This window comes from Xiphophorus maculatus, chromosome 7 (genome assembly GCF_002775205.1).
Source record: "Xiphophorus maculatus strain JP 163 A chromosome 7, X_maculatus-5.0-male, whole genome shotgun sequence".
Classification (NCBI taxonomy): domain Eukaryota; kingdom Metazoa; phylum Chordata; class Actinopteri; order Cyprinodontiformes; family Poeciliidae; genus Xiphophorus; species Xiphophorus maculatus.
The window spans coordinates 24,046,561-24,059,455 of NC_036449.1; the positions used below are offsets into that span (position 1 = coordinate 24,046,561).

Genomic DNA, 12,895 nt, shown 5'->3' on the forward strand with positions numbered 1-12,895 from the left:
CATCTGTTGGTACCGAGCAAAAGTGATCATCATCTGATAATGCTTGGCTGGGTAGTGTCATCCTTTTATTATGTATTTACATGTGCATATTCACCAAACTGGACAGGTGAATATACTTTCAGACTTTGTGAGTGTATCATTATTGACCTGTCAATAACATTTTAAATAATTTCGCTCTCATTTCTGCACCCTTGACTGCACCATAATTATGATTTAAAGTGGGGTAACAGTTGAGAAACTGAGATTGCTGTTTGCACTTAAGGTTATGAATGTCAAGCTGCTTCTCCTGATTGGATGATTATGATATTCAAGAAGAAATCCACTAGTAGAAACAGTTTTAGGGAAACATGCAGTAACACAGGCAGTAAGGAAATATTATTTGTCTTTCTGCACATGCAACTCTCTCAAATGAGTGTCTGCTTATGATAGTTTCCATGAGTTGGGTTGCATTGTACATTGCCTTGTAAATGTATTCATACCACAGGAACTTTTTCACATGCTGCCAAGTTACAACCAAAATTGAAATGTACAGTAGTAATATCAAACTATGTGATAAACCTATACAAAAAGAAATGTAAAGTAGTTTTCCTCAAAATGCTTTGCGGCTGAAATTTAACACCATACCCATTGTAAATTGTGGTGGCAGTATCATACTGTGGGGATGCTGTTCTTCAGCATGAACAGGGAAGGCATGTCAGAGGTGATTGGAAAAAATTTTAATTCAATACAAGTTAAATATGGAAGAAACCGTTTTCGAGGCAGCAAAATTCTTAAAAGGCTCTTTTTTATTTCCAAACCGGTATGAAGACTTTGAACTATTATTGTTGTGAATTTTAAGGTAAATAAATTAAAAACATGGCTGTATCCTAATAAAATATCAACAGTTAAAGGTGTCTGCTTTTGCCTTTTAACATGCAGAAACAAACGCTACCTTCAGGACGATAGCTTCTTTCTCTTTCTTTTAAAATTTGTGATTTAAGAGTAAAACCCTACAAAAATGACATAAGATTTTCCGGAAAAACTAAAATAATTCTGAGGGGCAATATTTACCACCATTAACATGATTGTGTAAAATGGCATAGCTCCATTACCAATAATGAAGGCTGAATTTAAAAACCGGCAGTAAATTCAATGTTGTCACATCATTGGCAGAGATCTAAAATGAGGTCAGAAAACAGTTTGTCTTTTGCTTGACCAGCATGTCACAGCTACACATAAGGACCTCTGGCAAACTGACTAAAGACAGAAACTTTGAAATCTCTTAAACCGGATAATTTAGAAGGAAATTGCCTTTCACAAAAAAAAAAAAGAAAAACTTGTTTGAAAAGAATAGTTTATACCCATTCAGCTCTGTCTGGCACTGAGACTGTGTCCTTAAGAAATATAAAGAGAAGTACAAGCATTGATTTATAGAGGAAGCAAGTCCGAAGAATATTAAAGCCCTTCTATGACAGTTGATATGCAGAGGTAGAGAATTAAAAAAACGTAGAGGGACTTCTGTAAAAAAAAAAAAAAAAAAGGAAGAAGAATCCTTTGACAGTATCTCGTGTATAGTTAAATTGAAGTAATGCATTGAATTTGTCCTCAGTCTGTTTCTTCTTCCTCTGATTCGGACTCTGGAATGATTAAAATAAAGGTTAGTTTACAGAATAATCTAAATAACACTTCAGCAGCGTAGCTAGAGAGTGAATGAGTGAGTGGCCTACCTTCCTCTGCGTTTTTAAGCCATTCAACAAAGGTTTTCATCTGATCCACAAAAACACTTTTTCCTTTGGGCAAATGGGCGTCGCTGTACCACTTCAGAATTGCTTCCTCACTTAAGACATCCGCTTGAAATATAAAAAAAGAAAAGAAACAACATCTTTTTAACCTGATGCCAGGAGCACAGATGTGTCCCCAGGTGCTTGTGGGGGAGAGGAAAAAAAAATTATTCACCAGGGCTGGTTGATGACATCAATCAAGACAAACTTTCTGGCTATAATCTCTGGCCATCTGGCAGCATTCATAGCTTTCCAACACAAAACCAACCGTTTTCCAACACAAAAAAGGTAAACACAGGACCAGGAGCCGTATGGGCGTAATTAACTCACCTTTGTAGAGCAGAACAACAATTTTCTGGAAAGCCTTCATAAAGTGGATGTTGTCATAGCAGTATTCCTGGATCTTTAGCAGAAGTGTGAGTTCAGAATATCCCTGGGAGGTAACAGCCTTCAACAGTGGGCTGTATTGCTGAGAAAGGGAGACATTTGTAGATTTACAAGAGAATTTTCAGTTTTGAAACCTGATGGATTTTTAAAAAATGTGAATTTTCTCTATTTAAATTTTTTTCTAATTTGTTGGTGAAGATTATTGATTAAATAGACACCTGAGAAAAGTATTCATACACATAAAATGATTTCCAAATTTGTTCTATTGAAGAACACAGTGTATAACAGTGTACAATAAGGCATAGTTTGTAACATTTTTATTACATAAATAAAAACCTGAAAAGAGAAACTTCTGCTTTGATCTGAACCATTCTAACAGATAAATATCCTTTGATTAAAATCCTTTCATTACAGATCTGTCTGTTTTTATTTTTGTTCTGCTGGATGTTAACTCAAGTCAGAAACAGCCTCTAACACATTTTCTCTCAGAACTGCATTCTGTTTAGCTTCCTGTCCACCTGTAAAAGAAAAACAACTCTACAGGATACCTTTTTATAATCAAAATCTGCTCTTAACTTCTCCACCACTTTATACCTGACCTGTCTGGTGTTCCTTGGTCTTCATTATGCTGTTTGTTCATTAATATTTTTTAAATATCTTCACAGAACACCTAGATTTACCCTGAAATTGCCTTCCACAAGTGTTAATTTGATAATTAGGAGACTTCTGGGTGTATTGTATTGTGTAGGGGTATTAGTAACCAGGACACTGGACGTCTATTACATAAAACTCCAGTAAAATAAACTACATTCAAATGCAAACAATTTCAAAGGAGTATGCATACTTTTCCAAGGCCCTGTAAATGCTCTCTTCCAGGTGATAACCCTACATTGATTTAGCAGTAACGTTCACTTTGAAGACTCAGCCAAGTTTCTTTACATTTCTGCTTCTTTATACTCTCACAAGCTAAATAGAGAATGCAGACCATTACAAAACTTAACTAAGGTGTCACCTTTAAGTGTTTAATGGCTTGTTCTGCGACCAGCTCCTCCTTCTTGTTCCACTCCACGGAGCTCATCACGCTGGACCAAATCAGTCCAACCATTGTCTGCTCTGAGATGTTGCTCTTCTTCATTTCCTCTCGGGTGTACGCGATAATCTGTCGAACACATTAACGACAATGCAGACAAATCAAAGCCAGCATGTGCATTATCGTGCCTCTAATCAAACCCTCTAGATGTGTTAGGCATTGGAATCCTCAGAGAAGCATGCGGGAGGTGATAATATTGTCGAGGCTGAGTGGATTGCAGAAACTTTTCATTGATTCACTGCACCCATTTTGCAGCCACTCCTCAAGACAAAGGCAGACAAAGGTCAAGAAGAAAGCGATTCTCAGAGCTAGTCTCGGTGGTGTGCTACATAAAAAGAACCCAGTGTCAGAGAAAGCAGGAAAACTAAGTGGACTTACGTCCTTGAGGGAGTCTCCTCGTGACATCTGATCTTCAATTTCTTTCTGTAGCTCCTTACGTGCACCTATAGACTGCTGGTTTTTGGCAAAGTCTGAAAGCTCCTTTAGTCCTGCATCGTCAAAGTACTTGGTGAAATGCTCACTACTGCGTTTGTTTGCAGGAAACAATTCCTGAAAGGAGTGAAATGTTTAGTGAGGACTTTTTCGATCAGAAACAGACTTTATTCATTAACTAAATCTTGAACTGCTGAATGTCAAAACATCTCAAATAATCTCATTTTATTTAACAAGTCATAATAAAAAAGCACAGACATTTAAGACTTAATTCTGCTGTAATAATGTTGTATTAAATGTGTCATTCTCACCAGAAGTCTGTTGTCCATGCCAACTTTCCGAAGACTGCCAGCAACTGAGTTTATGTCCTTCTCGGAAAGCCAGGATTTAAAGAGTTTCACGGCAAAGCAGGCTGAAACACCTGAACAAATGAATGGTAATGTGAGTCAGCTGCTGCACACTGATCTACCAGGATTAAGTTAGGCCTCCGTAATACATCGGTAAACGTAAGTCTGCGGCTTTTAATTGCAATAAGACCATCAAGCAGATGGAGATGGATATGGCAGGGTAACATCTATATAACGACTTCAACAAATAGAATTTCAATAACTTTATATTTATGAACATGTGAAGTAGGCCACTAATCAGTCCATCTATTTGAAGGTTCAAGTTTCAAGGATAAAGTGACTGAAAATGGGTGGTGCTCGATTAACTGAGGCTATTCATCAGCTGCCGTCTGTGTGTGGCCACCTTTTACTTCTGCAGCCAGCAAAAGACAAACAACCATGTCAAAGCCAGGCAAACCTCACAACACAATTTGCATTGCTTTATCAACAGTTAATAGCATAAGCATGTAATAGATGCCTATATTCACACAAAGAACAAGATTTTGGTTTGAGGGGCTTCTTGCTAATCTGAGCCTGTAGACATATGTGATATATTATTGCTATTTCTAAGAGAGCAGAAAACAGAAATTAGAACAAATACCAACATCATTTGTTGCTCCAAATATGTTGTTTTCTTTGTGACAGTCATTGAACAGCCTGGATTTGGAAATTTCTAAATCTATTTGTACATTCCACACTTAACGTACAACTACCCAAATACTATAAAGAATACATACAGCAAGCACAGCTAAAAATGCTAATATCACTAAACTACTAAGCAAATTACTACTATAGGATGCAAAAGACATCTTTAGGTGTTCACTGTAATCATTTTGATATTTAGGAAAACAAAAGAAATCCTGTTTAGTAGCAGAGCTGCACAACACTGACAGCCTTTTATGCTAATATTAATAAATAATGATGGATTACAGCAAGAGGGCTTCTTAGGACTCCTGTTTTGTTAAAATAAATGGATGACTGATTTAACAAGACTGGTTCTTAGAATGAATATTACAGAATTTCTTTCTTTAATATCCATATTGAAAAGGGAGATATTCTGTAATTCATTATAGTTCACTTTTTTGTTTTTAAACATTTTACTGTCCCATAACATGCAGAATTTAGTCATACTTGACAGTTGCAGTGATTAAGAGACTGCTCTTTAACTTTAAGCAGCTTAAAAATTGTAAAGTTTTTATCAGGTATTTTTTATTTGATCAAGTACTAATATAATAATTATTTGTTTTTATTTATAGTTCTTAAAGAAATTTTTAAAATGCGAATAAATCCAAGGAGATAGCTTGATTAATCTCTTATATCAATACATCTTCAATTTAACAGTTTCATCAGATGCCATTCCATTTGTTCAGTTCCTCGAGGATAGTCTCACGTTTCCCAGCCACATGCTTATCTGCATATTTGGTACCAGCTTTTCTGACTGCCAGAAGCAAGAGCAATTTATGATGGCCACAAAATGTTTGATTGAAAGACTTAAAAAATGCAAAACAAATACAGCAATGAAGATTCACAGATTGCTTATTTCAGGAAAAATAATCAGCGCAAAACAAACTGCCATCACATGACAGTAAAAGAAAATATTTACTTTAAAAAAAAAAGAAAACAAAATCTACCTAAATTATTGTTTGATAGATAGATAGCATTTATTGTCAATGAACAGAATTCAACGAAATTTCCATTGCAGCTCCCGTGCAAAAGGTCAAATATATATATTGCTTGACAAGACTAAAACTGCCTTGGCTGTTGGTCATTTTATCTGTATTGAAGATCATAAAATTATTTTTATTTAATGCACCAATCAAGCTTTTCCTTGTCGATACAGATTTCCACTCTCCCCGGATATATTTTTCTAAGGTCAATGTTCATACAGCAGGTGCTCAATTCAGATTTTTGTGCAGTCCACAAAACCAATCAGAAAGTTTGCTAAACAAGTATCAACACATGATTAGAACACTTTAAACTTGTAAGTCCAGTTATTCACACAGTGAAATAAATCTGGCCGAGAAATTCAAGTATGAGCCTGTGTGGAAAGGAAACTACACAAGGATGAGCAGCAGAAACGGACATACGTGTAAAAACAAGTTTGTCAGTATTTGTAAAAACAAATGTGACACTCTACGATAACACACAGAAAATGTGACTGCTTGCTAAACAGCTGTCTACACATACAAAGCAGAGAACTGAATAAAGCAGTGCTGAACTTTTTCACACAGTGTTCGACTAAACCTGAGGGTGTACATTTCATGCGCTCACTAAACCTCACGACAACAACTTAATCCAAAACCCAAACATGAAATCAGAGCACAAATCAATTTGTTGCCTTCAGCATTTTTTTCCTTTAATTGTGAACTGGTGCTGCATAAATAAACCTGAATTAACACAACCAAGAAATTTATAAATTCTTAACATATTAAGTAGCTACATTGTGTTAAAGATAAACTCAGTCCACTCGACTTGCTGGACAGTTCACGTCAGCATCCTCCCAGTCACCATTTATTTCAGCTGGTGATACATTTTGATTTACAACAATAGAAGCTAGAATAATTTCCAGGCTAAAGAGCTTGCAGACTCCAATTTGTGAAGACAGGAAATAAGCGCTAAGCACCAGTGAAAGATTAAACCGGTTACCTTCTTTGACCAGGTTTTCATTAAAGAGACTGCTGAGAATGGATGCAGAGAGATTGCCGTTGGCCAGCAGAATACCCGTGAGCATGGCCAGTTTGTTGCGTTCAGCCTCTGTGAAGCCCTTGAGAAACAGCAGCAGCTGCCAAACAGTAAGCACATGAGTTTAATTCTGTTGGCTGAATCCAGTAAAACAATGTCGCTTCCTCCATTTAAATGTACATTTAAGACAAAATGGCAATGGATGTAAATATTCTTGTAAAATATCACACCTTTTTGATTTCCTCCTCAAATCCCTTTTCCAAGTATTTGTAACGTCTGATGAGCTTGTTGAAGACCTACGAATACAAAATACGATTGGATGGAAAGTTTTTGTTTACAAAATATTGATCTTTTTTTCTTTTCAAGAAAAGAAAATTTAATTACTCACCTGTGCATATGCTTGCATGGTCTCCATGTCCTCTTGTGCTTTGAAGACACAAAAATCTGTGCAGGTCATGTCTTCAGACAGAGTACCACCTGGGGCTAAAAACAAACACTTTTCTTTACTACTTCATTAATCTCCCAGTTAAAACTTTTTATCAATTTCTGTCTAAAATGTTCTTAATTCTTTCAATCAAAGCAAGTTTCACTTAATGCTCATCTTGTTCCACATTTACAATCACCATTCCTAAGATTGTTAGTTAACTAATACAAACCTATTGCCAACAGATTGCTAAAAAAACAGATTATAACAAGAGGAATTTTTTGAAGATCACTTTTATTAAAATTTAAGAATCACCAATAACTGTGCTAGTGAGTGTGTTAATAGCCAAGAAAAGTTAAATCTACTGCTCGAGTGCTGGAAAATATGACAATATTAGCTTGTGAAGGATTGTGAGACTATGGCTATAATCTGCCAAAGCAGAGAGATCACGAGATTGTCTGTAATTTGATGCAGTACAGTTTGATACAGCTACCGAGATGCATCTGTTTTGTTTACCTTCTCCTTCTTCAAAAACTAATTTTTCCATTGCAGAGTTGAAATAAAGGCAGTGAAAGTAAGGAAGAAATATTACAATCCCCACAGAGCACCAGCTGTTAAATGTACATGTACTAACTAGCCAAGCAAGGCCTTTTGAAGATGTTATGTCCTCAATAAGTGCAGAGGAAAACTACAAGAAAAGTCATCTCCTCCAGCTGCTGTTTGTGGTCACCAGAGTGGTCTGGTCTGGTGACTATATCCAGTGGTGGCACATAATTATGATAAAAGTGTGATTCCGTTGCACATCTGTTATGTAGCAGAGTGAACTTAACCTGCTTATTGCTTTTATTAAATTAAAATAAATGTGAAATTGAGACAAAAAGGTTTAACCGTATTTCTAAAGAATGTCAACATGTTTATTAGTCATTTCTGCTTCACACAGGTTGGTAAAATTGTTGCAAACTATAGAAATCCAGATTAGAAATGTTTTTTCCCCTAACTGGTCTGTAAAGTTTTGTTTGTTAAAGTTATCCTTACATGTGTGAGGAAATGCGAGGAAACTGTGATAAAGTTGTGACTTTACAACAAAAAAGAAAAGAATAAATTTTTGTTATTTCGCCCAAGGAGCTGGAAGTGGATGCAGTATCAAGAAGATAAAAAAAAAATAACAAGAAGACAGCTTTAGTAGTAGATATTTTTTTTGCTGGTTCACAACAATTGAAAGTCGATTAATGAATTCCTTTTGTAAGAGCTTGTTGTTTCTTCTAGTTTGACCAGTGAGTAAAAACACCCAAATTCCCAAACTGTAGCACATTGATCAAATACATGATCAATGCTCTATGTGCTGCTGTTTAGAATTTGTCAAACTAGACAAATTCTAATTATTTGTTAAATAAATGGAATGGAAAAGAATGGAAGCCTAATTTAATACATGAAGCTACTCAAAGGGAAATTTTAAACAAAATGTGGAAATCTGGGCACATTAGAATCTTTTCAATACAATTGAAATAATTGAAAACAGAACGTTTGACATTTTGAAAAGACAAGAAAAGCCTCTCTTACAGCTGATTTCGCTATGTAATAGATTTTACCAAAATGAGATGGTAATGAGAAGTCAAACTGTTTCTTTGTGAAAGTAGGTTCAAAGACAAAGATGCAAAAAAAGTTTCAAAAAAAGACCTGGCAGACTATATTTGCAGATCAGGAGGAGTTACTGGTTGTTTGATTATCAAGCAAAACTGAATCCGGTACTAACTGATGATGTTTAAAGGTTGCTAATCTTACTTAATTTCACTTTTCGTTTGTTTATAGTGGTGACATGTCATTTTGTTTTCACCCAATCAGCAGAATTTTTTTTACTTATGATCAACAATTTTCTACCTGCTTGAAACATGTTGGAACAGGTACGCTGAAATAAGCAAGCAGCAGCTTTATTCTCCTTCTATGCTTCTTGTTGATCTGCTGGAGGAAACATTTCACAACCATCGTTTCACAGATTTGAAAGGAGGAGCTTCAGTCTTGGTGCTCTTTGCCCCAAGACTCTGCTGTCATTCGGCACTGTTGAGAACTTAACGATGGATAAAGTTTGAAAAGATTTTTGCGAGGCCTCTCACCCAGCATTCCTCCAGCCACCAGGATGTCGAACAGAGTCTCGGCATATCGTCTGTAGTCGAGCTTGGCACCAGAGGCATCGAGGAACTTTGCGACAGCTTCCAGATCAGAGCCGCTTTGATCTAGACCTTGCACAATGCTTTCCTGAAACTGGGATGGGTCAAACCTCTCTTTTTCATCTATGAAACAAAAACTGAAATTTTATGGTTTTATAGCTAACCACTTATGACCTGTAGGTAAATAGAAATATCCTCAAATGACCCTTAAAAGATTCTTCTTTAAACTTCACCAATCCTTTTTAGTACATTTATGATTTTTCTTTCAGTATGTTACTGATGCCATTACGCAAATATATGGCAAACTTTGAGATTTCTGCTTTTCAACTTTTAACCAAACAATGCTAACCTAAATCCATCCAGAGGTTATGTATAAACTATGCACCAATTACCTGCCTTGGGGACATTTTGTACCACCTGCAACAACCAATGACTTGAGGTTGGTTTCTACAAACTGCTCACTTTACCATAGGGCAATAGGGTTGTCAAACATCCAATTACAAAAGAAATATACTCTACAGTTAAATACACTGTTAAATGTAGTAGAAGTTGGGAACAATAAGTCAAAGGAAAGAGTTGACTAAGAGAGAGTCTGGTTGCTAGCTCCAAAATCATGGGAATTGTGCCATGTCTAACTTAAAGAAGGTCTACGGCTCTGAAAGGTATCAGTGACATATTCTTTTTCTGTTATCATGTTCATGAATGTAGGGGAAAAACACATTAGCTGTAACACAAGCTGCAAGTCCATCAAGATTAAAGATATCTGGTCACATGTAGTTGTACAAGTACAACAGACAGTAAAATGCATCCTGATCTTTTCTGCACAAATCGAAAAGAGCTTCAAAATAACTCCTGTAATAGTCAGAATTAAAATACATAATTGAACCCAGGGTGGAATTATATTAAGTAAATATACAAGACAAATAACAAGGGTAAATAATTAACAGAAGGTTTCAGTACATATATTCAAGTAGAAATAATAGTCTCTGACTGCAAGTTAACATGAACATCAGGAGTAAATCCAGGTAAAAATGCAACATATAAGATATTGAAATTATTCCAAAATCCCATTTATGAATATTTCCATTGGTTTTTGTAATATTCTGCATCAAGCATAAAACGTTTGCCTAAATGGGTTTCATAATCTGGTCAGCAAGGTAGTGTCTGATTTGAAACTGTAGAAAATAACTATTTCATTGTAAGCTTGAATTTTTGTTGGTATATTTGCCATATAATGCCATATCTAAATATTTAAAGAAAGGGTTAGCAGCAACAGCACACGTCAAATAGCATTTATTTTGAAATTGGCATTTCAATTCTTTTAACGCTCCAGAACAAAATGCAAAAATCACGTGGTTTAAAGTGTAAAGTTTACCTCTTTTTCGAGGTTTGAAACGCTGGCCTGTTAGCGTAGGCTTCTGTTGCCTTTGATTACTCATAAAAGACACTCTGCAAAACAAGACGTTAGGCAAGATTTAGAGATAACCATAAATATATATTTACATTGTAGCGAAAGAGCAACAGTGTGATTTAACTAAGGGCATGCATTACTTGCAGTCGAGTTTGTTGATTTATAATTTGAAGAAGCGTTTATAAACCCTGACAACTGTCCGTAAATCACTATTGTAAGCCACCAGCAACTATGTCACATTTGTTTCCCGTTATGCTAACAACAAAATGACAGAGACATTACTTAATAAAGAAGTGCATCTTTAAGTACATATATCTAGCTTAAAATTAACAGATACGAATCAACTAAGGCCTGACAAAACAACAGGGCCAAAACCAATAAGTTGGCGTTAAATCTCAGAAGTAGAAATATCTGAGGCAGCTAGCTAAACTGCACCGACCGTTTAGCAATTATTGATTTTCGTAATGGATACTGACGTAACAGTTGAATATATAACCACAGCTCGGAGAAACAATGAGCAAAATTAGTGAAAAACTCACCGAAATTCCTTTTTGGATCAAAAACAGCCCGTCGAAAAAGTATGGTATAACTGGACTGCAGCTCAATCAGGTACAGGGAAGAGGAAACGGTAGACGTCAGCGCGCATGCGCACATCCACTACCCATCCCAACAGAGAGAAAACAATACCAGAGACAATTTAATGTTAGCAAGTTTCCAGTTCTTAAAGCTATGAGATATGATTTATTTATTTATTTAAGCGTTTTATATTTGTGAAGAACCTGCAAAACATGGATACACGAAGAAAGAAATGCTGCACATACAGAGAATCTACAACTGAATAAAACATGGGTTTCACTCCTGAACACGCCAAATTGAGCCAGCGTCATTAGACAGTTGTCAGCAAGTCGTTGCGATGTAAAATTAAGACACAGGAGGGGGATATTGTGCTGCCGGGAGGACGAGGATGATGAATCTGTCCATGTGGGTTTCAGGGGAAACTTTAATGCTGCGTTAAAGCTCATCTCGTAAGTTTAAGTATTCAGGAACTTTCCCCAAATATCATTAGCGATTATATCCAAACTAACATTCATCCCAAATATTGAAGGATATATGTATGTATATTTTTCAAATATGACATTAACAGACATAAATATGTTTATGTTAAAAAAGTTTTATTTAGTTCGAAAATTGCTTTTTGGACTGTACAGCCCTCGACATTTCAAAGCTGCAAACTAATGATGGGTTTCCAGCTCCAGGCCTCAAGGTGAAGTGTTCTGCTAGTTTTACATGGGTCTCTGCTTCAACATAGCTGATTAGATTGACTAAGAAACAACCTCATCAGTATGTTATATTTCTGCAGAGGCCTACTAACAACTCCTAATTTGATTCAAGTGTGTGGAATCAGGGAGAGAACTAACATTCAGGATACTGGCCCTTGACAACTGATGGACTCCAATAGATTAGCAGAGAACTACAGAATCTGGAAACCAGTCTGTTTCTTCATTAGAAGATCATTTGAAAATGCAAAAATTAAGCAACATAAAATAAAAATGATGTATGTCTGTTGTTTCAACCCTTGTTACTTTCTGGACACTTTTTTTTTTTTTTAGATTTTGTTAAGCTACTTTTCAATCCAAGTTCCAACTTAATGCTACCTATTCTTGCACCCCAAAAGCCAACCTTGATGGCAGTTCTCTTTGAAAAGGCCTGAATAAACTCTTTCATCTGGATCAAATGCATTGTTCACATTCAAGTGTTTTGTATTCAACAGAAAAACATTTGAGATGTCTTTGAGAAAACTACACAGATTTTCAAAAGTGATGGCAACAATAAAACACTTGAAAGCAGTCTGTAAAGAGGACAGGAGAACACAAAAGACTATGTGATCTGAAACACAGTGCTTCAGATCATCACTATATTTTTAACATTGTCAACTTTCCACGTGTTGTTTTAAATGTGTAATTTAACCAAATTTGCTAATTTAAATAAAAACTGATGAGGAAGTTGAATTAAGAAAACAACGCACCTTTCATATATATAAAAAAATATATATGAGCTATTTTGGCTAGTTGAAAACAGGTACACAGTGTTCCTACGGTACATGAATGCATCACAAATCCACCTCCTCCCTCCCGCACAGAAGGTGATTAAGGGACTC

General features: G+C 35.9%; 1 protein-coding gene across 3 annotated transcripts; it reads right to left on the reverse strand.

The window, feature by feature from the left end:
* Nucleotides 1-694: 694 nt before the first annotated feature.
* On the reverse strand, nt 695-11,376 carry LOC102228710 (basic leucine zipper and W2 domain-containing protein 1-A-like). Of its 3 annotated transcripts, XM_005801222.2 has the most exons (12): nt 11,277-11,376; nt 10,702-10,775; nt 9,273-9,449; nt 7,126-7,220; nt 6,968-7,033; nt 6,702-6,837; nt 3,981-4,090; nt 3,616-3,786; nt 3,160-3,306; nt 2,091-2,229; nt 1,707-1,829; nt 695-1,616 (listed from the first exon to the last, which is right to left on the reverse strand). In XM_005801222.2, the coding sequence occupies exons 2-12, from the start codon at nt 10,763-10,765 to the stop codon at nt 1,585-1,587; spliced, it is 1,260 nt and encodes a 419-aa protein (XP_005801279.1). In that variant the 5' UTR covers nt 10,766-10,775; nt 11,277-11,376; the 3' UTR covers nt 695-1,584. The 3 variants fall into 3 exon arrangements, with proteins under 3 accessions (XP_005801279.1, XP_023192994.1, XP_023192995.1); XM_023337226.1 differs by lacking the exons at nt 10,702-10,775; nt 11,277-11,376 and adding an exon at nt 9,040-9,120 and having other exon boundaries at nt 9,273-9,363; XM_023337227.1 differs by lacking the exons at nt 10,702-10,775; nt 11,277-11,376 and adding an exon at nt 9,040-9,117 and having other exon boundaries at nt 9,273-9,362.
* Between the last annotated feature and the right edge of the window lie 1,519 nt (nt 11,377-12,895).

Coding starts and splice junctions, on each gene's coding strand:
- LOC102228710 (XM_005801222.2), bottom strand. CDS start 10,765: ATGAGTAATCAAAGGCAACAGAAGCCTACGCTAACAGGCCAGCGTTTC. Junction 7,221..9,272: donor GGTGGCTGGAGGAATGCTGG/GTGAGAGGCCTC, acceptor GTTTGTTTTTAG/CCCCAGGTGGTACTCTGTCT. Junction 3,787..3,980: donor GCATGGACAACAGACTTCTG/GTGAGAATGACA, acceptor CACTCCTTTCAG/GAATTGTTTCCTGCAAACAA.